This window comes from Passer domesticus, chromosome 1, assembly GCF_036417665.1.
Source record: "Passer domesticus isolate bPasDom1 chromosome 1, bPasDom1.hap1, whole genome shotgun sequence".
Classification (NCBI taxonomy): Eukaryota; Metazoa; Chordata; class Aves; order Passeriformes; family Passeridae; genus Passer; species Passer domesticus.
The window spans coordinates 5,293,068-5,320,876 of NC_087474.1; the positions used below are offsets into that span (position 1 = coordinate 5,293,068).

At 43.3% G+C, this 27,809-nt stretch overlaps 1 protein-coding gene across 13 annotated transcripts in view; it reads right to left on the bottom strand.

Annotated features, from left to right (window-relative positions):
- Positions 1 to 17,399: 17,399 nt before the first annotated feature.
- XYLB (xylulokinase) overlaps positions 17,400 to 27,809 on the bottom strand; it is a 97,978-nt gene continuing 87,568 nt past the window's right edge. For 11 of the 13 annotated variants that reach the window (XM_064427893.1, XM_064428094.1, XM_064428414.1 and 8 more), the window contains 3 exons: positions 27,614 to 27,701; positions 25,354 to 25,448; positions 17,400 to 17,689 (listed from right to left, as the gene is read on the bottom strand). In XM_064427893.1, the coding sequence (XP_064283963.1) occupies positions 17,606 to 17,689; positions 25,354 to 25,448; positions 27,614 to 27,701 (267 nt within the window). In that variant the 3' untranslated portion in view covers positions 17,400 to 17,605. Of the gene's footprint in view, positions 17,690 to 25,353; positions 25,449 to 27,613; positions 27,702 to 27,809 lie in introns of those variants that run through there. The other 2 variants (XR_010366475.1, XR_010366471.1) reach the window with 2 other exon arrangements.

The window sequence follows — 27,809 nt, forward strand, 5'->3', positions numbered from 1 at the left end:
GGAGGAAGAGGGAAAGCCATCCCTTGAACAATGAGCAGGAATGGAGGTGGAGGTATTCCCCACTGAAGAAATATTTATGCTGCTGGTATGCTGGAATCAGGTTGTGTCTAATTTACCTTTATGCAGCTTTACCTACCAAGTAGTTTGCCACCCACCCCTGCAATATCCAACCTCTATACTCGAGATTTTATGGAGTGGGAGTCCTTATAAGCATTTGGGGAGTAAAAATTCTGCTTGGAATGTGAGGAAGAGTGTGTTTGTGCATGGGTGAGATTGCAGTTCAAGGGATTTGAAGTTAATAATTATTTCCTCCCATCTGCCTCATATACTTCCCCTTCTTTTATAGACTCTACAAGTCTCAAATTAGGAGACAATCTCAAGTTTACAGGGATCAGCAATTCCAACCCCACTTTTCTGGGAAGGAGAAGTACTTCCAAGAGTTTCCAATTAATGTGGATGAGAGTTGTGTAGACTGAACACACCCACCAACCAGTTTGGAAGGAAAAGCTGCTGTCCTCATGAATTATAGTCACTTCAGAAAGATTGGCCTAGATCCCCACCAGGGTGAGATTGTCTTTGCAGGACTGGGACTGCTCAATAGAGTCCATAGGCAGATCCATGTATCTTGGTTAATTCATCCTGTGGATGCTTTGGGTCCAGAAAGATGATGGCCCCAGGCTGCACAAAAGCTGTGGAGGTAAAGGCACAAGTGGTTGAAAGGCAAGATACAAAGTGATTAGTGATGCTCACTCCCAAAACTGCAGAGGTTTGCCCCAGATTTGGGTCTGGCCAGCATCTTGATTGATGCCTTTGATGAAGGGTGGAGAACTTGCTTGGAAAATGCCTCCTGGGATCAAGTTCTAAAGGGGTGCAAATGTTCAAGAGGACAGGAGCAGAATTCAGAAAGGTCTCAGACTGAAAGCAGCAAGAAAGAAATCCAGAGGAATGAATTCAACCTCCTGCCTGGACATCTCCAGGGCACAGGAACAACAAGAGGTGCTTGTTTGTGGTCTGGGGGACAGGGAAAAGGGCCACAAAGAGCCAGCAATGAGAGGAGCATCCCATCAGAGGTATGATGCACTGACTGGAGGGGATCCACAGGGAAGCACATGAACCTGCCATGGCATAATGGGGGATAATCCCCAGCTTTCCTGTTGTGACTCCCTATCCAAGACCAGGGAAGCCTCTGGGCTCCCTATTGAAGACCAGGGATGCTTCCTGCTATCAGGTCAATGAACACCCTACAATGAGACCAATTTGTTCTTTGTCCACTGCTGAATTTCAAGGTGCAGCTCTGGCTTTGGGCCCAAGCCAGGCTGTGCATAGGAGGACACCACATGTCCACGGCACGGTTTTCGGGGTGTAAAACAGTGCTCTGCACCTGGTTAGCAGCGATCCTGAGTGCACAGAACGAGCATTTAGGGGGTGGAAGGAGCCTTCAAGATGCACAAAGCCAAATGTGTCCAAACGTGAGCGAGGGAAAGCAGCAGGGTGGAGGAAAGCCATCTGGCACCCTCTAGTGTGACACTCTGAGAAAAGCTCGTCCCTCCTCACACAGCACTGTTCCTCACAGCCTCTTTCCTCACCCCCACACCGACCACCCGTGCCCGCAGGCTCCGTCTCATCAACCCCCTTTAATTACCATCCACTGTAGCAAGACACGAAACTCATTAGTGCAAGCGGCATCTCCCGGTGATGAGCCTGTCGTGTCCCAAGACATCCAGCGCGTGTGAGCCCGATCAGAAGGAGATGCACAACCCAAAGAGGCTTTAAAGGAGATTTCCAAAGCTTTGGGGACCTGGCGTGGCTGAGGGTAAAGTGACAATGCCAGGGCATCAGGGCCACCATCACTCACAGCGCCACACGTGCAGGATTGGGCATGAAAACAGATGTGTCCCAGGGCACATGCTGGGAAATTAGACCTGTTGCTGTTGGACAGCATTACCTGGGAGAGAGCAGATTCAGCTGACTGTGTGGTATCTGGGGTGGGACATTTGTATTAAGAGAGTCTAAATTAAAAAAACAAAACCGCCAAGGACAGGCCAGGGTGTCCCAGTCCAGCCCGTACCCAGCAGCGTAGGCACAGCCACAGCCACCCAATCACATTTCATTTTTTATGATTTGTCTCTCAAGTCGCTGGAAGAAAAACAACTTTCTTCTGTTCCTAATCACCTTCACTATCCTGCAGTGAACTTTTGGGTAATGTATGCTGTGTCATCGGAGCAGCACTGCTCCATGAATGGTAAACAGGCACCCTTGTGTTTCTCAAGATGATGATTCCCAACCAAGGAACCAACACAGAGCACAGGAAAGAGGAGATAAAACACCCCAACCCAGAGAGCACCATCTCCTCCCAGGCACTGGGACCACCTCCACAAACACTACTGAACAAAATGTCCTTCTCTCCCAGGGCTTTGAAAGCAAAAGGGTTTTGGGGTCAGGCCACGTGGCAATGGGACAGTGGTTGGTGGCCTGACCTTCAGCACCTGTGATGGTGTAGGTGGGATGTAGGTCCTAGGAGCAGCTGCGGCTATCAGAGACAGGACAGGGCCAAGTCCCAAAAGGCCATCTGAGTGGTACAGCAACTACATTATTGTGAATGTCCCTGTTGTCCTTGAAGACCTGGAATCTAGCCAACCTGTGTGCCAGTGAAGGTCACCCCTGCCTGACACATCACTGCTGGCATTTTGATGTGTTGGAGGTTTCTGTGATCTTCATAGAGTTTTGTGTTTGGTTGAGGGCCTGCTTGTCAGCTCAAAACTGTATCCTCATCCCTCATAGAATCATTTAGGTTGGAAAATACCTCTAAGATCATCAAGTCTAAACCTCAACCCAGCACTGCCAGTTCCACCACTAAACCACGTCCCTCAGTGCCACATCTACACATCTTTTAAATCCCTTCCAGGATGGTGACTCCACCACTGCCGTGGCAGCCTTTTCCAATCCTTGACAGCCCTTTCAGTGAAGAATTTTTTTACCACTATCCAATGAAAACCTCCCCTGGCAGAAATTCAGAACATTTCCTCTGGTCCCCTCAAAGACACTGACACTCACCCCTCTACAAGCTCATGCTCTTCTTTGTCCTGTTAGTCCAACACCAAAGGACTCTACCTGGGTAGGGGAAAACCAGGGCCATGTGTCTCCTGCATCACCTCTTGCATCCTCACCACCCTCCTCCATGTCCTGTGCTACTCTGAACCAGGAGGATATTTCCTATGAAAACCAGCTGCCAATAATGCAAGCCATAGATCTGGCTCAGCTCTGGGAAAAGCTGGATCCAATTTTACAAAATCCATCTCACAAGTAAGTTCATCTCCTATAAATAAACACAAAACCTGGAACATTTGCCTGGCCCCTGAAACAAAAGTAATTTTGCTACACGGCTTAAATTTTTATTGCTAGTTAGTGTAAGAGATGCAAAAACACAAAAACACAGGCTGAGCCAGGATCTGTGCAAGCTCTCACAGGCAGATCAGCCAGTGTTTCCCCTTAATAACCTCTACAAAGCCTCTTGCCTGTCATGCAAAATTGCATGGCCATTTTATGATGTGGACACATGTTCACAGAGCCCATCCATGAGACAGACTGATCTCAACTGATCAACATATTCACAAAAGAGTGATTTACCCCTCCACCTCTTAGAGATGTAAGATTTCTTCTTAAAATCAACTATAATTTTGAAACCAGAGACTACCTGAAATGAGTATACTGAGTTCAGTGAGCTAAAGGTATCAGAGGTGACTCAAGCCATGTTCAAGGCTTCAAAGTTATGACCAGATCACCAGCCCCCATCAGAACCAGCAGGCTTTTTGGGAGGCAGGGCAGGAGGATAAACATTAAAACAACTCCTTTATATCAGCCTGACACGTGATGCTTGAATCTTTCTGGGAACCCACAGAAAGATAATTTTGACATAGAAACATGACAGAAGCAGTGCTTCAGAGGGCATCACTTTGAAAACAGCTCTTCGTGGTTCTCCATCCTGCCTGCCACAGCAAGAACTTAAAGAGTAGCAAACAGAAAACTCAGTGTGTAAAACTGGATTGTATTTTCTACAAAACAGAGAGAAACTGGTGTCCAAACCTGATACTTTATCTATGTTAGTGCAACGTCACAGTGATCCACACCCACAGCTGTTCAGTGCTGCTGCAGTAGGAGAAGTGACACCCAAATCAAATGGCACATCTTTCATCTTCCCTCTGCCCTTCCCAAAAATTTTGAAGAGTCATTAAAGGAAAGCTGGAGGGCAGGCCATTGCTCAAGATTAATTAATGCAGCTCCCTTGTGGAAATTGCATCTGGCAAAGGCTTGGCCACAGGACCTCAAGGAGAAGGAGGAGGAGAAGGAGAAGGGGAAGGAGGAGGAGAAGGAGAAGGAGGAGGGGAAGGAGAAGGAGAAGGAGAAGGAGAAGGAGAAGGAGAAGGAGAAGGAGAAGGAGAAGGAGAAGGAGAAGGAGAAGGAGAAGGAGAAGGAGAAGGAGAAGGAGAAGGAGAAGGAGAAGGAGAAGGAGAAGGAGAAGGAGAAGGAGAAGGAGAAGGAGAAGGAGAAGAAGGAGAAGGGAAGGAGAAGAGAAGGAGAAGGAGAAGGAGAAGGAGAAGGAGAAGGAGAAGATAGAAAAATAGACTGTTTCAGTTGGAAAGTACATACAATGACCACTCTCTTCAACTCCCTGACTAGTTCAGGGCTGACCATGGTAAAACCTGTTACTAAGGTACTGTCCAAAAGCCTCTTGAGCACTGACAGGCTTGGGGCATGGACCAAATCTCTGGAAAGCCTGTTCCAGTGTTTGAACACCCTCTCAGTAAAAAATGCTTCATAATGTCCCATCTAACCTCCTGTAGTGCAGTTTTCAACCATTCCCACACAGTCACTGGATCCCAGAGGGAAGAGCTCAGTACCTCACTCTCCACTTCCCCTCCTTAGGAAGCTGTAGAGAGCAATAAGGTTGACCCCAGCCTCCTTTTCTCTGAACAGGACAAACTCAAAGCCCTCAGCAGCTTCTCACAGGACATTCCCTCCTCTGCTTTGTTGCTCTCCTCCAAATACATTCCAAGACCTTCGCATCCTTCTTAAATAGCAGGGCCCAGAATTGCCCGCAATGCTCCAGATGAGACCACACCAACACTGAGAAGAGCAGGACAATCACCTCTTCTGACGAGCTGGTCATGCTGTGTTTGAGGCACCACAAAATGGATTTTGTCTTTTTGGCTGTCCAGGCTCACTGCTGACTCACAGTCCACTTCCAACCAGCATCTCACTGTCCTCACATCTCAGCTGGGAAAAGAGGGTAGTGCTCAAGCAAGGGAAAAAGATTTAAACACAGCACGTCCTTTATTGGTTTCAATTACTAAAACAGAGATAGATTTTCCCTATTATTCTTCTTGCTTTTTCTTTAGCCATTATTTAGTTCAACTCAAACTTACTGTTAAGTGTACTCCCGTCAATGCTGGTCAACAAAGCATTTAAGCACGTGCTTAACTCAAAGCAGAAAATTAAGGGACATTCAGCAAAACTGACCCGTACACCTCACTTTTTTTCTCTGAAAGGGGCCCTCCATCATTTTAAAAGCTGTATTTCTTTTCAGCATAAAGTACCACAGCCACAAAAATCAATCCACTCTGCTCCATCAGTGTGCATCTGTCACTCAGCTCCCAGCACAGGGAAAAGCAGAGACACACAGAGAAAACACTCACCCAGTCCCTTTCCTTTAAGAACAGCCGAGAGTAAAAAGATGCATAATTTAGCAGAACAGTTTTATTTGTGAATCGGGTTATTTTAAATGTCAGCTGAGGTTACGTTCTTGTCTTCAGTTGCTGCTGGGTGTTGCTTCAAAGTCATTCTGAGTCACTGCTCTCCATCTTCATCTGCTGATGGGCCCCCAGGTAGTGATGGAAACATAACTTCCCTTGACATGGATAACCTCCAATAAAGGAGCGCCTTCCCTTTTGACACGCTGATTAGAATGAACGAGGGGAGGCGGAAGGGAAGAGGAAGGTGACTGCAGCTCTTGAAAAGCAAAGACAACGGGCCACATCCTGCTCCCTGACTCTGTGCCATCAGATTCACTGCAAGTTATTTGCAAAACGGCAAGAAACTCATTAGATTGTTGCTAGGGCTATTGATGGAAATGCAAATCTTTACCTACAAGACCTTATTCCACAGCAAATTAACAGCAGGCTGGGAAAAACCAAAAATCTGTATTCTCAGGGCTGGGAGTCTGTCAGAACGAAGTAAAATATCTATTTTTCAGCTAGCAGTCCAAAAAAAAAAAAAAAACAAAAAACAAAAAAAAAAACCAAGGTCTAACTTCATTCAGATTTTCCATTAGTTGCATCAACATTGACTTAAAAGAAATTCTTCCATGTTTCCATGAGTCTGAATAAGGTGAGGATCAGAGCCTGAGAGTTCCATAAATTGGCCTGGAACCATATGAAAGGGCTGTGCCCAGAGAGACACAACGTGGCTGGCAATTTACAAGACCAAGGGAAGTCTCCTCCAGAGTCCAGTTTTGTTTTGGCTTGACACAAGATTTGACCTGAGCCGTTAATTCTTGCCATTATCTTCCATGGGCTTTGGATCAGGCTCCTTACAGTGAATTCAGCTTTGGCTGCCCAACGTGACACCTCAAGATATCATCGAGCTGAGAAACCAGGCAGAAGGTTTTCAGAAAAATCCTGCCCTGGTCTTCCAAGGGATCCAGCTGGGATGGCAACTGAGCCTCTGCATTGTTCCCAGAAAGGCTATCTGCAGCCAGGTCACACAGCCAGAGGCTTCAGCTCTCTAAGAAAGAGCATCAACACCCCCCATCTCCACCCCTCCACAGGGCCTGCACTCACTGTCACAAGCTCATTTTCCACCGAGAGCCAAACATTGTCATTTACACCAATAAAAAGCTGAATTCAGCACTCTTTCCATAAAACGGATCGTGAACCCTTAACACCACTTGCCTCTCCTTGGAATAATAAATTATGAGGACAAATGGCAGAATCATTATCAGTTTCAATATCCAGTCATAAATAGTCTTGTAAGAACACTCAAATGATGGTGTTTTATTGCATTAGATATCACTTGCCATTAATTACAGCATGAAACTTTTCTACTTTGATGAAAAGCATTTTAGCCAGCTCAGTTATAAATTTAAAACAGTCTTAAAACAAAAGTCACCCCAAGTTGTGATGTGGGGATTTTTTTTTAAATCTGTAGATCTGAACACAAAATAGCATTTTTGTCTTGGAATGACACAAAAGACAGGTTTTATACAAGCTATTTTATTGACCCCTCATTCAGCTTCAATGCTTTCAGCAAACTAACAGTACCCATGATTGTGTTTTACAATAACATTGTTGGCAGCCAGATTTCACTGTTACAGATACTTCATAGTTCATTTGGTTTAGTGGGGATTTTCTTCCTAATGATCAAGTGGCATCGTGAATCAACGTGATCTAGTTTACATTTCTGCCCTGTTTCTTTTGTTTGGATCATTTCTCCCTCCTTCTGTTGCCATAACTCACCACACAGGACAGAATCACAGCTGGCTGTAGAGCAAGCCTGGCACCACCAGCAGCTGCTGGGTCAGTCCCCAGAAAATCTGGGATACACACAAAATCTCACAGAGAGAGAAAAATCTCACAATTTCTGCCCGAGAGCTAAATTTTCAAGCCACTGTGGGATCTGTCTTCAGATTTCCAGTTCAGAGGGATTCAGGCTGAAGCAATTTACCTTGCTGCTCCATGGCATCGATCACAATTTGCATTTGTTTGCAAAAGGGATTAAAGGGATTATCCCAACCCAATCTGGGCATGGGCAACCTTGCAGCCACCACAGCCAAATTCCCCAGACACCAGAATTCAGAGCCTCTGCTCGTGTGAACAACAGTTTATCTATTATAGCAACACCTCTGAATCCACGAATGCAGTCCCAAATCCAAGTGCACTGCAGTAGTTGTACTGGATCCCATACATTTCTCAGTAAATATGGAGAGCACACTTTGTTTTCCTTTCCCAACCCTTCAGGAGGAATTATGGGTTGCCCAGTATTTAAATTATTCTCATGAGACCTGGAAGACAAGGGTTTGACTCTTGTCCTACCAAAGGTTCCCATTTTTCTCAGGAACACAGGAAAAACACCCAGTTTCTCAGAGGTGTGGTGGGAATCTGCTCAAGCTTAAGAGAGCTAAATTTAGGAGTCAAAATCCTGTAACAGTAAATGGAGATCAGGTCCCCAGATTCCACAGTGATTTCTTGGCCTTCCCATGCCTGAAATGATCCCCAAGAAGTTTTGCTCTTTGACCTTCATGGAGACAACGGTGAAGCTGACCAGTCTGCAGTCTTCTTAGGCCCTCCTTGCTTGAGGATGACCTGGACATCAGCCTCTTCCCCAACCACTGGGGACCTTCCATATTCACACCCACCTTTCAGAGATCACATTGAGCCATCTTGCAGTGGCATCAGCCATTTCCCTCAGCACACTTCAACACATCCCACCTGGTCCCATTTTGTTTCACCAGTCCCTAAACTGATCCTCCCCTATGACAGATGGCACCTGGCTCTCCTAAATCCTGCTCCTAGGCACAAAAATAAAGAGGTTTGTCAGCAGACCTTGCCAGTAATGACAAAGGCAAAGAGCACCTCAGCTTTCCCCATGCCCTTTGTCACGAGGTTGGCCAACACATTCAGCAGCAAATCAATATGTTCCCATTCTCCCTTTCCTGGTGATTTACTTATAGAAATCCTTATTCCTGCCCTTCACACCCTCACCAGCTTCATCTCACTTTTGGCTTTTTGAATTTCATCTATGTTAGAGCATATCTGAGATCTGAGGACAAGTGACATTGGCCAAGATTCATCAGCACCTGTAAAAACAGATGTCATTGTCGCAAGTTGACTGTTTCTTGAAAGGGTGACCATTTGCTTTTTGACACAAAAGTGAGAAATTGAAGAAAAACAGTCTAACTGCTCATTTAAGGCAGACTGTTTTTTCCCTTCTGCTTAGCCAGTTAAAACCTCATTTGACAATCTGAGAGTTTAGCTCCCAGTGCTCTTGCTTAAAATATAACAGATGGCCTCTAATAAGTAAATTGAAAAGTGCAAATAAGGTTAAAACAATTTTTCTTTATTGAATATCATTAACTTCAAGGCTGTCCACTTTAAAATGCTAATTAAACCTCACTTCCTTTTGCAGGGTTCTAGTGAAGAAAGATTGCCGTGAGGTAAATTCCTCTTGTTTGTAGAGGACCAGCCCAACAAACTGATAGCAAACTGGGCTATTACATGTCCCAAGATTAAGAAGTAGAGTTGGAAGCTTTCCATTATTTGTTCCTTCCTTACTTTTTCCTTCCCACAAACCAAACACAGTCAAGAAGGAAGAGGTCAAGTGTGAAAACCTGCTCTGTCCACACAGCAAACAGTTTCTCTAAAGGTCACTGTTGGTCCAAACCAGTTTTCACACAGGATTTCTAACACCTTGTTACACCCTACAGCATGTTGTGCTGGAGGTGTGGGGCTCTGTATTCCTGGCACCACACACAGAGTACAAGAGGTCCTTAAGTGCCTTGCCCCCACCTCGCTCCTAATTTCAGTGCAAATTTATTCCCATCAGTATTTGTCACTCGCCTATGTGCCAGCATTTTTTTTTTGGCTTGAAGAGCTTTCTCCACCCCCAACCTGAAGGATTTTTACTGAATAACCCAATAAATAAGTTTTACTGAAATCTCAACTTCTTTGTGCTTCTGGCAAAGCAAGTTAAAGTTTCAGCCTCCTCTCCTAGGACAGCCCTTCCCTTCCCCTGGTCAAGGTACAGCCCCCCCTTCACCTGTTCCAGTTTTAATTCTTCTTTCTTCAGCAGAAGAGAGCAGGTCTGGCTGGGTCTTACCAAAGTTCTGCATGAGCCTATGCTCCATCTCAGCTGGAAAGGCACACAGGCAAAGTCCAGGATAACATTCACCTTCTTCATGGCCAGGTCATACAGTTCTTAGTCATCATGTAAAAAAAAAAAGAGTATGTTTTTACCTTTCACCTCCTTTACTCCTGCTAAAGTTGAACTCTGTTCTAAGGCAGATCCAGGAGGCACCATGACTCAGCCCCCAAAGAGAGCCTCATGTCCAACTGAGGCAAAACAAAAAACTTTTTGGACAACAGCCTCAGGATGACAGCCTGCCACCATGAGCAGGGAGCTCTGGGTGCTCCCCCTGCCTGGTGGATGTGACCCCAGGTGCCAGTTTGCAGACCACCTTTGGTAGGCTGCAGGAACCTCAGGGAGGGAGAAGTTTCCATGTCTGCTGTAAACATGAGCTGCTGTAGAGGAAAAAAGTCAGGATGCATCAGGCCAGAAAAAAAGAGCCTCTGAGTGCCTGGCTCTCCTCACCAAGAATTCCTGAGTCCAGATGAATTCTCCTTCCCCATCTAAACATGGTCCTCAGTCATCTGAGCAAGTTAATTTACTTTGTCAATTAAAGATTCAGAGTATAAATTACAAAATGCAGAACTTGATACAAATTGCCTGTCCAGTCTCACCTCAGTGATTTCTCATCCAGACAATCTGGCTGAACATTAGCATCCTTCACTTCAAACCACTCATATAGATATGATTAGATACATTATAGATAATCCAACACTGCCTGTCCAGCAAACCTGACTTACAAAAAAGTTTCTGGGCCAAGAGGGAAAGGAAAAGAGCCTTTAAACCTTTACCCTGGTCTTTATGGGAAGTTCTTTGTCCCACAGAGGCTCATCTTTCTTTCTGTGGAAGCCCATGAACTAGGAGGGTTGACAACAGGCAGGGGCAGTTGCAGCAACACTTGTTTAACCGGTTCATTTATAAATCATGCCAAAACCACACACAACACAGATCAACACAAAAAATCTGTATTCACTGGACAAGCAGCAAAATGAGTCTGTGCTGAAAGGTTTTTGGGAGAGTCTGCCAAACACAGAATCACAGAATGGGGACCTTAAGATCATCTAGTTCCAATCCCTTTGTCATGGGCAGGGACACCTTCCACAAATGGAAAACAACAGCTGTATTTTCTCAGCCAAGAATCACTCTGAGAAAAATAAAATACTTTCACAGCAAGGCAGGGCTTGAAATGAAGTTTATTTGCTTATTCATTCAGTTGAACTCTCTGACTAAATCACATATTGGATTAGCTGCATTCAATGTCTTCTCTTTCCTCTGCTTGGGTAGGTGTTCCTTCTAAGGGACAGCAATTGCAGGGAGCCAAATAATTTAACTGAGAAATGGAAATTGGGAAAACATATTGCCACCTTTTGACAAGGTTTTTCTTGATTAAAAGGGTGTTTCTGCTATATGTAACTGTCCTCAAGCAGAGCAGTAACCCACCAAAGAAATTATTCCAGGAGTGACAGGGGAATGTCCCACACTAACCTAACAAGCTGTGACAGCCATGTGAAGAGATGCTCCCAGGTGGCATAAGGTGTGATATCAAAGTTGTTACACAGCATGGCTTCGATGACTTTTTAAGGAGAATTCCATCTTCCAAAACATCAGTATTTATCAGACCTGGAAGAGAGTTGAGGTTTCAGGAGGGTAGTGCATACATGTCAATCAGAGAGTAAATAGTGTCCTCGAACAGCAAGTGGAGCAGACCTTTGTTTTCCTTTGTTTTCCTTTCCTTTCCTGTGCAGACCTTTGTTTTCTTGTGCAAAGATTGTCTCAGTCTTAAGGGAGCTGTCTTTCACTGAACCAGGGTTCTGAGCTTGCAGGCATAACACAAATGCCTGGAAGAGTCCAGCTTGAAGGGATAAACACAAGCAAGGGCATGCAAATAAAGGACAAAAATCAAGAATGTGAGTACCAAAGCTCCCAGACTGTGTCTGCTGGATATCTCCATGCAGGTGCGTGGAGAGGCAGTGTGAGAGGATTTGGACAGGTAAGTCTCATGAATTTGACAGTCAAGACAGAGCAGTTGTGGAATAAGGGAGCTTTCCAGCTGTAGAGTGGTAAATGGGGACAAATCTCATCTCCAAAGTTGAGACAAGCCTTCAATCAAGTCTTCAGGAGTTTTGGCACAGAGAGAAATCAGTTTTTTCTGTCCTCTTCTCCACACCACTGCTTTCCTACTCAGCAGGGAGAAACTGCTCACTCAGGAGACAAACCACCTGATCTGTTGTTGACATCTGCCACAAGGCAAGATGAACAACAGCCAGAAACTCCTCTCCCTCGTGGTCCTCTCCTTGATTGCTAAAGGAGCCCATATGACAGCAGACAGAGATGTCTACACTGGTCAGATGAATCCCACACCTGAATGGCCGGACTCCTTTTGGATGATGAGATGCTAAAAGAGGAATGACAACCAGATGGATGAATTACAGAGTACTCTGCCAACATACACCAAATAAAAGCATCTTACGAATGTGTCACAAATACCTGTTATTAGAGCAAAAAGCATCTCACATAATTAATGATATCCCCAAAGTAGTCAGGCTGGTGATTGAACATCATGTCTAATGGGCTGATGGGCAGGCTGACACATCAGAGGTGACTCAGTGAAAGACTGGAATCAGAGATTGTAGCACTATCCACAGGCAGTGGTAGCTGCTCCTTCACCCTTCCCTCAGAGTATGTGCTTCAAGAACACTGAACCAAGTCACGGAGCTCCCACAGTGGTTGAGACATTCCCAGAAGCCTGGGAACACCACAGAAACATTGTTCTGTTTGTCAAGGCCAACTTTTAGAAGTGGCAGAGAAGCAGAAGAACAAGAAAAGCAAAATTACTCTTGGGGCTGGATTTCAGCAAAGTGTCATGTAAGAGAAGTTCTCAGCATCCCTCAGAAGTGGAATCAGCCAACAAGGTAAATCATCTACAAGAAAGGGTAGTTATCTGCTGTAAAAGAGGAATAAACTGGTTCTAGGGGGAAAAAATAATCCAAAAATATTACATTCTGGCAATGTAAGCTGTGATGGCTGAAATCTAAACCACTTGAACTGACCAACCAGAGGCTTGATCCAGACTGCAAAGTACAGAGGGTGAGCAGGGATTACCCAAAGAATTCATTCAGACTTCTTTTGCCTTGCGCATCACATAGTGCTTTTGACCTGCACAAAATGAGATTAAAGTAATAAAGAGGTAAGATTCTTCAGTGCAGACATGATTTTGTACCCAATTTGCACAGGAGTATAAAATTTCAAGCCACATGGAATCAGGACTACAGTCACCTTCAGAGAAGCTTGTTAGGAAAATGCTCCTCACAGAACAGTGATACCCTGGTATCAGATGAGTGAAAGTTCTGCCTATTTTCCTTTGCCATTTGTTTGGCCATTTCAACTTGCACTGAAATGCAAATTTAAAATGAGGTTCAAAATTTCACCAAAACCAAAATCAGAGAGGTTACATGAAAAATCATCAGCCGAGGAGAATAAAAATCTAAATTAATCCCTTTCTCCTAAAGAGGAGATTCTAAACTGGCCTGGCATTGATGACAACACCAAGACCAGACAGTTTAGGTCTCTAAAATTTTGGTCTTTTTTCCCCTCAGCCCCTAACCTGCATGCAGCAGTCTGGAGATCAAGGTAATAGAAACAAGGATAAAACAAATTATTTGTTCAAAGTCCTGCTTTGGCTTTTTGTGGCTTTAGATACATCCTTCACTGCACTGCTCTGTGATCTGTGGTGGTAGCTCAACTCCAAAGGAAAAGCAAGCTGCAAAACAAAAAGGTCCCCCCGGGATCACACGCAGCAGTATTCAGCTCAATTACTTATTAAAGCACCGACACAGCATAGATTTTTTTTTCAGTACATTACTTATTCAATCAGAGCTCCAACTCTCTCAGACTGATCCCTTAAGAAAAAGCAAACATCTTTCCCTGTTTGTTTCCAGCTGCATCACAAAAGACTTTAAAGACTTCAGGCTGCAAAGAAAACTGTTTGTCTTTGGGTTGTTGCACAGCAAGAGCTTGTGGGTGAATCCAGTGAAGCTCTGATTGACTGGTGAGAGCACAGGGCCATCGAGCAGGGAAAGGTGCTTGGATTTTTCCATGTAACTCCATGACCCACCTCTAACCTAGAGCAGCTTTACCTGTGTGGGACAGGAGCTGCAGGCAAGACAGTGGGGAACAATCTCTTTGTGGCAATCAAGGGTTTGGAGTTTCTTTACAGGAGGTAAGATCGATTTTCCATCAATTTATTCTAGACTGGGAATAGTTCATCAGATATTTAAACACAGAAGCTGAACTTTCATCTAGGCAAGATGGGCATGCCATGTTGCTCACCTTGAAGAACAGTAAGGTCCCCTGAGGAGGAGGGAGGGAATCAACCTCTATCAAATATTTAGAGGTAGAAGCTGTTGCCTTGCCTTTAGATTTCTCTTAGCTAAGCTTTAAGTTGTAGAATCACTGAGGTTGGAATACAGCTCTGAGATCACTGAGTCCAGCTGATACCATACCACCACCTCTGCTCCAAACATCCAGAGTACCATAAGGTAGAGAAGCTGGCAAAAAGCCACGTGGTTTTGGAAACCAAAGGGTACCACATCTTTCCATCACTTTTTTAAAGGGATGTGAGAGCAAGAACCTGTGTTTCCTTGGTGAGATAATGTGCATTCCTAGAAGGACAAAAATAAAAGAGTAGTAGAAGTCTTACAGCAGAATTTCTTCAAAGGACCTTTCAAGGGGGAGATTTATTGAGTCTTATTCTATCAGACAGTAGTCAGTGAACATGTGCAACTTGGGTGAGCTGGGAAAAAAATGAGCTTGTCTATAAATTCTTGTACTCCAGACACTGTTCCTCAGAGGCCAGCCCTAATAAACCCTCACTACAGCAATACTATAATTCAGTGGTGGCTCACTCTTCAGAGCCCTGCATCCCAGTCTTTTCTCAGGGACTCCTGCAGCAAACACACCGTGCATCAGCCTGCCCTGAGGACACAGTGCTTTAATGTGGAACATGTCAGAGAGCTCCAGCCCAGCCCAACAGACAAGGAAATGTCTCCTCTCCCTATCCAGAGAAGAGCTCAGGCCCAGAAAGTAGTTAAATCATCCAGACAATATCCTCCTAGCACCACAAAATACTTTGCTAGGAGCCAAGATATTAACTAGAAATGTTCTGCAATGTGCTATGAGCTGGGAAATGTGAGCTTTAATCTTCCTCAGCTGAGTAAGAAACTGATCTTGAGCCTCCCATTTCACAAGCAAATAAAGCCAGAAAGCTACAAGAGACAATAATCATCTCACCCTGACAAAACTAATGAGCTACTCAGGAAACTGTCACCAAAACTGCACAGAGCTGAAAGATGTAGAGAAGGCAGAGTTACTGAATGCCTTCCTTTCATCAGTCTTCACCAACAAGACCAGACCTCAGGAACCTCTGACCCAGGAGCCATGGGTAAATTAATGTCAGGGGGAAGACCTTCCTTTGGTCATCAAGGGTCTGGAGAATTTCTCTTACAAGAAAAGGGTGAGGAGCTGGGGCTGTTCAGCCTTGACATAGACCAGGCTCTCCTCAGTGGCACCCAGCAATGGGACAAGAGGAAAGGGCAGGAATTGATGCCCAGAAAGCTCCACCTGACCATGAGGAAGAACCTCTTTACTGGGCAGTGACCAAGCACTGGATCAGATCACCCAGAGAGGGTTTAGAGTCTTCCTCACTGGAGATATTCCAGAACAATCTGGACACAATCCTGTGCTGTGTGCCTTGGGTTAACCCTCCTGGAGCAGGGAGCTGGGACCAGATCACCCCTGTGGCCCCTTCCAACCTGACCCACTCTGTAATTTTGACCTCTCCAACTCCTTCCCTGTGTGGTTAACTTTGTTTCTGCCAGTAACCTGGCAGAACTTCAGGCTAATGATGATGGTAATGCTGCTTAAACTAGCAGACATTGTTTAACTTAATTAATCCTTCTGCATTTCTCCACAGCCTTGCTCAATGACAAAACAACTGCTGACAGTGGAGACCTGCAAGAAATATTATATGTTTTAGCACTGTACCTTTGGACCCAGAATAATAAGCACATAAAAGAGATATATGTGTATTTCTAATGCCACCTTTTAAAGCAATTGCTTAAAAGAATCCTGCTTTAGCAACTCGGAAATGTAATTCTTGACCTTCCTGAGTAATCATGCTAATATCAGGAGAAGTTGCAATTATTCAGTTGTGAAAAAAAGAAGGTACTGTTTGTACTCAAAAGTGGAGCACTTAAATATAAAAGAGAGACCAAAGGAGGAATGTGAGTATTCCCTGGCCACTCCAGAGGTGAGTCATGGCAAAGGGTTCCCAATCTCAACAGGATGTGGCAGGGACAGGGAGAGTGCTCCTATGCCCCCAAAATGTGAAGAACACGAATTTGAGTCATCCAGGTCCAGCAGGGCACAATCCAGATCTCAGTCAACAAAGAGATCCTCTACTCTCTACAATTCCCTGGCTAATTCCCAAGACACATTACAGCTTTACAGGAAGGGAAGAAAAACTTCATTCACTTTCATTAAACAATCTGCTTTATTCCCAGGAGAAATTTTATCCTAAGGGAAAGATACCAGCTCCACAGAAGGCAGTAAAGTGTTCCCACTTGCACAGGGATGTTCATTCAAATTCTGCAACTTCCACACATCTTTGCAGAAAGATCTCCTGGCTCACATTTTCTAAGATTTTTTTTAGCTAGAGGCTACTTAATCTGGACTAAAGCATTGGGAGTGAAACAGCAGCAACAGAGCAAGACAATCAAGCTGTTCTATTCAAGATCTCCAAGAAAGAAATGGGATATTGGGAGTGTAAGAAAAAAAAATTGTCTTCTTGCCCTGTTGAGAGCAGAGCATGACACAGAATTTCACAGCCACGACAAGGAGGAAGAAGAAAGAAACCCCAAGCTGGTGTGCAGATGGACTGACTCTGCTTTCTGAAGCAGAAAGGAGGTGTATGAAACTTCCCATGTTTGGTCTCTTTATGTTCTTTTTTGCAAAACTGATGTCAAGTAAAACATTGCACAGTGGTGTCTGTATCACACAAGATCTCAGTGCTTTCCACAATCTATAAACCCCTGCCATATCATGCTTTATCACACACCAGGCTTTCCATAGTATCATGTGACAAGAATTTCCCTTCTCAGAGGATCCCAGGGAGTCTTTAAAGACTTTAATCAACCTCCTCCACATATTAAAGAAAGATGGAATTAAGTCAGTGTGCTTATGCTTTCTGTGTAGGCAAAGATATAAACATCTCCAAGTCACAGATGAAGAGATAGTCTCAAAACATTTAAGAAAGAGAAATTGAGGAATTAAGATACTTTGCTAGACAGGTATGCAGAGGCTGGTGTGCCAAACACACAGAATCAAAGCTGACAGAGATGGGTAGAGTGACTCACATTCACAAGGAACTTGACTTTGTCACCCAGCTCTCCCAAAACAGCAAGCACAGTCTGAAAAGTGCCTAAGAAAAATTGAGGCCACAAACACACAGAGCAATATGATGCTTTTTTAATCAGGTTTTCAATCACAATGTAATTTTTTGCCCACCAACACACTCAAACACAGACATTTTAAAATTATTTATCTACAAAGAGGAACAAAATGATTTAAAGAGCTCCAGTAAATTCTGAGCAAATCTCTTCTGATCTTCTCCTTGGGAGTCTGCTCAGACACATATAAATTTTATTTGCTTCTATTTCACAAGACAAGAAGAGGCTGGGTTGTAGATAACCTTCTGTTCAAGCTCAGCATATCTTTTCAGAAGTGGACGATAGAGCTAAAAAGGAAAAAGAAATAAATACGTCTCGTTGAAAAATTAGATTTTTAAATTACACTGCAGTTAAAAAGCATCTTCAGACATGAAAAATGCAGCATCTTCACAAGTACCTGAAGGTTTGGGCTGGTTTTTCCCCAATTTGCTCATGAAAGTGCTGCAGAGTTTTCCCTCTTTAAATGTCACAATCCTTTTTACCATCACCTTTACAGCTTAATTTTATGGCACGCACAGGTTGTTCTTATTGTGACTGGGTTCTTGCTATAAGCAGAAGCCATTACTTCCAGCAGAAGCAGCTCAGCTAAAGTCACCTCTCCCAGTGTGACATGCCCCCTCAGTAATAGCTGTGCTAATCACCCAGGCAGAACTCCTGTCCTTGCCTCCCTCCACTGCCCCAGGATGGATCACTGCCTCTGTCTCCTCCTCCTCTGCCTCGCTAATCTCCCCACTGCACCCTCCAGCACAGTCAGCTGGGTCCTCCTTGGCCAACGTGCTGACCAGGGCCTTCTAAAATTCACTTCACACTCCATCTCAGACTCCTGTACCTGTTTGAGCTGCTTCTCTAATACACATCTTTCACAGCCACAACCTTTCCCATCCCCAGGCTGCTCCATGGCCATGTCCTTTGCTCCCCAGACCCACAGGGACAAATGCAGACCCATCTTTTATCCACAGCTACACCAAGTATCTGAGTAGCTTGTTTGTATTTTCCTAGTTAGAATTTTCCAGCAGTTTTTAGCTACAGTATTGTTACAACCATAAAAAGAAGAACCAAGACTCAAATGTATTCAAAACCCCAGACTCCTGACACTTTTGGATATGGGTGAGATCCATGACATGAGAAACCCCGAACAAATCTCTACTCTGGCTCCAACCAAAAACTTCATCTAGATCTTGGAGATGCACCTTTCTCCTTAATCTCCTCCCTCTGGTGTTAACTGTCCCTCTAATAAAATCAGTGCTGTGACAAACCATACCAGGACAGCTTTGCACATTTGCTGGCTCCAGCACAAAGAAAGAAATGCCAGGAGCCAGTGCAGGGTCTGGTACAGGCTTGAGCAGTCCCTAGGAGGATGCCATAAGGTCACATCCCTGCCACAGTGAATCCCAGAGGCTGCCAGTCTGGTCTGCAAGCCCTCTGCACTGACTCATAATCAGGGCAGCCTCACTCCCAGCTCCAGGTTCACAGAGGTTATGGAGCCATAATGAATCATAGCCAGCAAACTGAATTACTGCTCTCATCAGTAAGAGAGATCCAGCATTTCAATGCATTTTATCCTTTTCAGGACGGCCAAGAACAGTGTGTGTACATGTATGAAAAATTCAGGAGGAAAATGTTTCAGGTGTAAACTATGGGGATGTAGAGACCAGCTCCTTCCTGGGCAGGTCTCTGTACAGTCCTGCAGTAGCCTCAGTGTCTGTAACAGCCACACTTTCCCAGATTAAAAATTAAAAAATAAAAAGAAATCACAAAGTTTACTCACCTAGGAAATAAAAAACAGTGGGTTTTTGTTTTCTGTTTCAGCTGATGGCAAAATACCCAGTTTTTATGTCTCCCTTCTGCTGAATGATAGTTTAAGATAGACCAGTGAAAACTGGATTTATCTCTTCATTCCCATTTCCACCTTCCACAACAGCAGGTGGAAGTGACTTAATGGACAAATTCTGCAGATGGATCTAGTTTTGACCAACTCCTTCCTTTTTACAAACCAGATGTTATAGAAATTAAAGTTTCATTTCTGCATTTCTATAACAGATTAGGTATATGAAGGGATAGAAGAGAAGGAGCATGCACAGCAAGTGGAAAGAGACACTGTTCATTAGCCAAGACACCAAAAAAAGTTTTTTAAAGCCATCTCACAGTGACTGAGTCTTACAGTGTGTTCCACTGATTAAAGCAGAGAATCCTACTCACTCCTGCCTCTGCAAAAGATTCATTCAGTGACCCCAGGTCAGGCATTTAACATGTGTGTGCCCCAGCTCCTCTTCTCCACAGGACAGTGATACTGAGATCCTGGAGGTTTATGCAGATTTATGGGGTTAGAAAATAAAATGCACCACTATTATGAAATGTCACATTACTCAGCATGGTATTTTTAACTAACTACATGAGGGCCTGGAGGGCTCAGAGAAGAACATATATATATTCTTCTCATGTTCCCAAAGAACATGAAAATATTGCTCTCATTTCTGGTAAATATGCACATCAGAGTAAACAAAACATTGAGCAGGCAACTATGGCTATACTGGGAGTATCAGTATTTCAAATAAAACCAGCTCCTCTATTCACTGAAGCATCTGTAATGAAGACTGGCTATTTCTTACTCCACTATTCTGTAAATTTGATAAGTGCTAAGTGCTTCTCAGCAAAGATTCAAACACAGCAAAGCTGCATTGGTAAGTGAGCTCAGGCATTGAGAAAGCAAGCTCCATATTATTTGCCCATCAGTATTTTTACAAAATGCACACAACGCATTTACCAGAAGGCTGGGAAGTATTATTGTTAATACATCACTCTAAATTAAAATGTGTCAAAATAAATGAACAACCACATTTACTGACACAGTTTCTTTTCCTGTTTATTGGACTTAAGCACTTAGCTTGCTAATTGAGAAAATTCAGGCATTTGCAATAAGCTTCTCAGCCATTAGTGTAAATGAATCCTGCATTATGGACCATAGGAAAAAAAATTGCAAACAAACAGTTAAGAATATTTCCTGTACTCTTTGGGGTAAAAAGCTGCGCTGTTCAGAGGGATAAGCAAAGCCTTAAATTCCTCCTCCTCAGGGAATTTGGCTGTAATACCACCAGTACATCACAGCTGATAAGTGCAGCAGTGCCACAGGCTTTCCACAAGCAGCATTTTTCATGCCAGCCGAGGTTTGGGGCTGGAGCAGTGCAGCTCCCATGAACCACAGGGAAGAAAAGCCAAACAGCACCAACCCAGAGCATGGCCTGAGTGTGCACCCAGGTGTGTCTGTGGAAGGTGATTCTGCCACGACTGAAGTGCCTCCACAGAGCCTTGGGCAGCTCCTCCTGTGCAATTCTGGGAGTCTCTTTCCTGAGGCAATTATATAGATATGTTTTCATAATTGAGGTCCAAAGGGAATAAAGGACTCTCAATAATGCATAAAAAACCAAGGACATAAATTCCCTCTCTGCCATAGCCTCAAACCTAATCTATCAAACCATGATATTTAATAAAAGTAATTACATGTATCGCAACACAAACCTTATTATTGTCCATAATTTAATTGTCCTTGCTTAATTATGGCCCTTTCTCCAGCTTATCTTTATAGCCTACTCCACAACGTTGACAGTACTCTGACTGTTTCATTTACAAACCCTAAACTTCCCTCCTGGGACAATTTGGGCACATTCTGACAGTCCCACAACTAAAGAAAATGCTCATGATTAATAATTCATTATTACAGGGAATAATTTAACTTGCCCTCTCTGAAAAATGCATTTGTACAATGCTACCTTGTTCTCTAGAACAAACCAAATGTTTCATCCTGTTACTACATCTCACCACATTACCAGCCTATGTACTCAACTGGGCTTTTACTGTTTAGATTGTCCCTGCCACCTTTTAAGAGCAAAAGCAGCTACAAATTATTACTAGAAGTGACAATCCACATGGATCCTCCTATCTCCTGCAATGCTCTGTTAGCCAATCACTGGAGCAATTCAAAATTTACAAATTACAAAGATGATGCTGATGATTATCTAATTTTAATCTACCCGAGTACATTTAATCTACCCTGAATAGATTAAAATTAATCAGTCTTTCACAAACACTTGCTACTTTTGATATGTTCCCTTTTTTTAAAACCAAAGTCAAATTACTCATAGAGATTTGCTGAAGAAATCAAGAGTTCTTTTATTTTTCAAATCATAGCAGTTGTTCATTATTCTTAACAGAGAAAGAATACTCATAAAGCAGAAACAATAAAACAATGTTCTAAAGTACTCTGAAGACTTCTCCAAGGAACCACACCTGAAACAATTACATACTTTACCTCAGATTTCCATTCTGCAAGCCTATCTTAATCAGTTTAAAAAATTATTGGCTACACAAATCAACTTAATCAAACTTCTATCAATACCTGTTATATTTTTGTGGTTGTATTATTATTACCTACTTTGCACTAAATAACCAACCTAAACTAATTCTAGAAAACAACTTCCCCCCTCCAAAATCTAACTCAACAAAATATAATTATTTTAAATCAATAAATAGGTCATTATAACCTTCCTGAGTAATAGGGTCATTTCTATAAATCCACCCACTTACAAGGCAATTCACCAAAGTCAAGAAAACCTGTTAGGTTTACATTTTCCCTTCCTGAATTTTTGCAAGATTAATACATCTCAGCAGAGTCAATAATGCAATCAAAAATCACACATCCAGAGGTAGTGAGCTGCTCTATGCCTTCTCCCTTGAAAACCCCACAGGACAATATCACAACCAATCTGGCACTCTGTAACACAGCTTGTGTAAACACAAGTGACCAACTCCCAGACAATCATGTTCTCTCTCATGTTTTATTTTTGCTTAATTAACCAACTAGCCAACCATCCCTGCTTTAATAGATTACTGAAATAGATCTGAATTCTAATGCTAAAATAACAGATTATTTCTGTCTGTTAACATCTATTTATTGCTCTAGAATCTCCTGGTTATTTTTGTCATGCTTAGTGCTTCTGATTAATCTTTTTCCTCGGGGAAGAGAGGAGGCCCCAAAGAGGTGAAATGACTCTTTAATTTTTGCTATGCTGGAAAAAAAGGACGAAGGATTAATCAGATTAACCCACAGATGACTGACTTGAGCTAGTCTGGTTGAGTGAGTGACCAAGGACTCTCACCACAGTGGTTCCCACCAGAACACCTCATGACCCATTTGGGTATTGACAGAATTAGAAATAAGCTCAGATTAATACCCCTATCCTACAAAAATACTGGGAAATCAGGTTCAGCTGAGAGACTTGGGGTCATACCCACAGAGAGGGATTCATCCTCTTTGAAATGGTCTCTTCAAGGCACCATGGTCTGCTGCAGGACAAAGTCACATTGTTGCCAGGCAAGTTGGAACTTTTGAGACTTCAGTCTCCACTAAGTACTGATTCATCGCCCACCACAAGCCCTGTGTTCCCCATCTTGTGACTTTATTCCATTTTACCTGCCCATCAGTTTAATTGAACCAGAAGTGCTGCTTTGTGCGCCCTGCCCTTGCTTTTTAAAATCACATTCATTATCACAAATGATCCCTCAGAAATCAAAGAAACGCTTTTTGCATTTTTGGCTCCTGGAAACCCCTGCTGTGGGCATAAGCCTTGGCAAGGAAGGAGAAGCTACATCAAACTGTCCCATCTGACCTCTGTCTATAGGAGGTTTTCCTCTCTCCAATGATCTAACACATTGTCTCCAACCTATACCAGGAAGAAAGGATGAAACCAGAGCAGATTGCTGTGTTATGACCTGTTTTTTCTCCACCCTGCCAAGATCTAGCTGTAGCTGTCCAAAAAATGTAAAGAAGTGGTTGGGGGAATTTCACATTGGTGAGCCAGACTCTTTCAGAAGAGCTCCTCAGCAAGACAGGACTTAACCTCGGGATGACTTTGAAGTTTATAAAAAGAACTATCATTTAAGTGAAAGGCTCTAACCTCAACAGAATGAAATTGGATGGACAGGGAGATGCAGCTCTGTATGAAACAGAATCAAACTGACTCATTGCATTATGAATTTTTACTGCACTGTTCATGCTAGCACACTGTATTACTGACAGGCCCTCTGGCTCTCTGCAGTTTCACAGCCATGAAACTAGCCAGGGAATCCACCATCAACTGCAAAATTATAAGGCAGAAAGAAAAAAGAAATGGTGTGGAATATGTAATTGCAAGAAGCTGATTTTAATGGAATGAAGCTGGAAATCTAAGCTAAAGAGCAGGAATGGTTATTCCTTCCCATGCTGTTTGGCCACTGCCTCCCTGTCATTCATTCCTATCTACTGGGGCAACAGTTCACTACTGTACATCATTTAAAACCAATAAAAGAGGTGTGCAAGGAGAGCCAGGTCTAACCATGCGGAAAAGGAAAGTATTGAGAAGGAGATAATTAACTCTTTTAGCTTCCAGGCCATTTTATGCAGAGAGCAAAACAGAAAGAGGATCTGAATTCCCCAGTGGTCTCTCCAGTCAGGTTCGCTTGGCCCCTGCAGGGGTACAAGGTGCTTGCAAGGCCCCAGTGAGTGACAGCTGTATTCTCTGCCCTTGAGTTTTATAGCTGAAGCAGCACCAGGGGTCAAAAGCAGGTCTCTGAGCACTCCCCACCTCCACCCCAGCTTTTCAGCACACAGCATTTTGGGGAGGAACAGGGCAGCGACGTGAGGTTGAATCAGACACCAGGGAGCTGCTCCTGTGCTGTGCTCCCTGCAGAGAGCTCCAGCTGCAACACACGTGGCACAGGCCACTGCTGTTAATTATTTTATCTTTTAAAATGAGGGGGGAAGGTTGAGTAAATGAGATCAGATCAATCAAGTTTAAATTATTCAATGTCTTAATATTTCTGAAGGGGACTTCTATTCGATTACTGAGCTCCTCCATCTCAGTTAATAATTAAATAATACGCTGGCAGGCACAATGCAGCATGATCATTTCTATTATTACTCACAATGATATCTGGTGCTCCTCTACACATGTAGCTGGGAGTTAGTAGTTTTGGCAGATCATTAATTTCCCAGTTTAAATAAAAGCTTTAAAACCTTGTTGCCTGTAGTTAGGCCACCTCCAAATCTCATAAATGGTGGAGTGGGTAAGGCTGTGCTGATGTAAAAGAAGCTTTTACACAGCTGAAGACCTTGGTGAGATTCACCTTTGTTATTTAAACATGTGTTCTCCAGGAATCTTGCTATATTGTATTGTTTATTTATTACTGCACATTATATTTCAAAAGCTGTCGTAAACGAAAACCTTTGGCTGAGAGTGAGACGTGCAGGGCTGCACTGGAGAGCCTGAGACAATGATTCCTTCCTTGGTTTTACAAGGGCTGGAATCACATAGTTACCAGCAATGACTCTCCACTCTGCTTTGTCTACGTGGGCCATAAAGCACAAGCCTCACCTTCAGACGTGCTGAAACTCAGGACCCAAGGCCTGTGCCTACTGAATCCTGCCAGCTGCCATGATTTCAGAGGAACTACCAGTGATTATACACAATTTCTGACCACTGTTTACAGTCAGGAAGGATTTTTGGAGATGTTTTCCAAGAAGCCAGAAAGGACAATCACAATCCTTTTGTCCATGCTGCTTGCTGCAAACAACTCCAGATTATTTTGTCAAGATTATCTGTTACAACCTGACTGACCTGTATTCAAATTCAATCTATTTTATAATTTTTTCAGTCCCTTAAGGAAGATATTTTTTACTCTCTGATCACACCTTGTTAAGAAAATTCATTTTCACAGACCTGAATTGTGGGATCAGATTATTGCATCTTTACAACACCAAATACCTCTCAAAATCAAATCTGTCTTTACAACAAGGAACATGAACCATGTAACCAAGAGTTTCCTAAATTAATCTATTTTACCAAAAGAATTAACAAACCACTACATTTGGAAGCAGACAGGAAATGAAAAGAAAAATGGTATTCCCAAACTTGCTCACCTCCTCAGCCCCTGGGGTAGGTGTAACAGCCAATCTGGGCTCTGGAGCTAATTTCACAACATCAGCCAAGGACACATTCCTCTCAGCTACAAGTCCTGCAATGAGAATCACAATCCTGATCAATGCAAAAAAAACACCATGAGGGATGTGCCTTGACTCCCTGGCAAATTAATACATTATATTGATCTTCCCTGGTCAGGTCAGCATTCAGGATTGAAGGATAAATGGCAGAAGATCTTACATTCCTATGAGCTAGCCTGGGAAGTGGGGACTCTGTGATTGAGTTTTTGCCAATCACTCAATTTGTACCCTGGGGAACAGGTAAGCAGCAGAAATGCTACTCAACAATATCAGTAATTATTTATGGTTACAACAGTACAGTAAACAGCAATGAAAATAGGTGGAAGCAAGGGATTCAAGGACAAAATGTGACTAAACATAAAAATGAAGAGAAATGAAAACACTTTCAAGAAAATATGCTACAAATTATTAAATATATTTATATGTAAGGAAGCAGAATAATAGGAGAGTTCTGCTATGACAGCATTTTGCTTTGTGAGCAAATCACAGCATTTCAGGAGCTCCCTGCACACCTGCTAAGACCCCCAGGCTAACTGTGAAACACCCCAGATGCACACTGCAATATTATTAAAGAGCCCTTGCCATCAGTATTTCATTTATATTAGCAAGTCCTCACTTTTCCTCAATTCTTTTGCCTGGCCAAGAGTGAGGCAGCTGAAAGCATCAATCAAAAATGCCATTTAGGAACACACACAGCAAAGCCCCTGGGGCTTGGCTGGCAGAGGACGTGAGCCCAGGAGTGCCTCCATCAGCACGGCGTCCGAAATCCTCGCTCAAACGCTCCGTCAGCCAAGCCTCACATCTCACATGCCAAGCTGGCAGAGGGACCACACATCTCCCACACACAAAATATCTGCACAAACTTTAGTGGTGGCTCCACATTTCACGTGCATTCAAGGACAAGGATTTTGCCTGCAGCATGAGGTGCAGGGAGGCTTCTGAAGCAGCAAAGTTTGAGTATAAAGAAAAACAATTTGGAAACTCAACCCACAAGATGCAAAAATGGCTTCAAATATAAAGATAATCCAAGTGTTTCCAGTGTCCTGCAAAAGCCTGCTTGGCCCAACAGAATCCTTGTGCCTTTTCTGGAGATCAAGAGGAGAGCATGCTGTGTGCATTAAACACACCAATTCAGGTTTTGGTCGTGCAATTTTCTGTGCTGTTTTCAAATGCAAGAGATCGTGTAGTCTTTAGATGCTATAATGTGACAGCAGAATTTGCTTCTAAAATTAAAACTTGGCTGATTTCTTCTGATGGCTGGTCCTATCTTTTCCATGCTTGTTGCAATCCCATGGTCTTACATGAACTTGTAGAAAAGTTACCCATCTCTTAAGGCCCAAATCCTAAAGATTCAAATTAAAAAAATTAAGGCTAACTGAAGTTGACCTAAACAAGGACTTCCACACTCCTTGAATTGTTTAGTTGTAAGATATTAGAAACCATTTTAAAATACATGGATAAAAATTCATGGTTGGGATTCAAGTCTTAAATAGCTGATAGCCCACCTTTAACACACACCCACATGCATTAATAGATACAAGTTAATTAACATGTAAATCCATGTTATATTACAGTGAGTGATGTAGTACAGCAAGCAAGATGACTGGTCAGCCTAAGAGTATCCCAAGATTCATGCTTTTACAAGAGAAAGTGCATGGAGCCCAGGACACCTTGCAGATCATTCAACTTGATGTTTAAAAGCTGGAAGATAAATATAGGTTTGATATTGGCCAGCAGTATTATAGGTCTTGTTGTCCCTTCCCTCACTGATCTTTTTTGCTAGGATAAATTTTTTGTTTAGTTTGGCCATTTCAGCAATGCAGTTTACAGCCCAGTCCCCAAAATGGGGCAGCAGGCTGCACCAGCACCTTCAGTTGGCTGTCTTCTTCCATGGATGTAACTACTCAACATGTGAATGTCCTAGACCTTCCCTGGACAGTACGAACACTTCCTACGCCCATCCCTTGGTTGAGAAGCATCCACCAGACTTGGAATTACAATGTAAATTATATTCTCTGCCCTAATCCAAGTGTACTAAGAGCAAAAATCCCTCTTTGACCTGTGTGACCTTCCAGTCAGATGCACACAGCTTTACTCCCCCCTCATGCCCAACAACATTAATCCCAAGTATTACGCAAGTGAAATCAAACTCCCTGAGTGCTCACAGGAGCAGCCTTACCGTGGATTGCTCTGTAAGCACTTCCCAGACAAGCAGAGTTGGCCGTGTCGATGGTGAACACGGGCGCGTTGAACACGTCGGACAGGACCTGAGGAGCATCAAAGCATCCATGAAGCACAAAGGGAAAAAAAAATCCTTCATCACTGCCCAGGAAAACGAGCAGCCATCCCATGTCCCAGCCAAGCACTCAGGAACC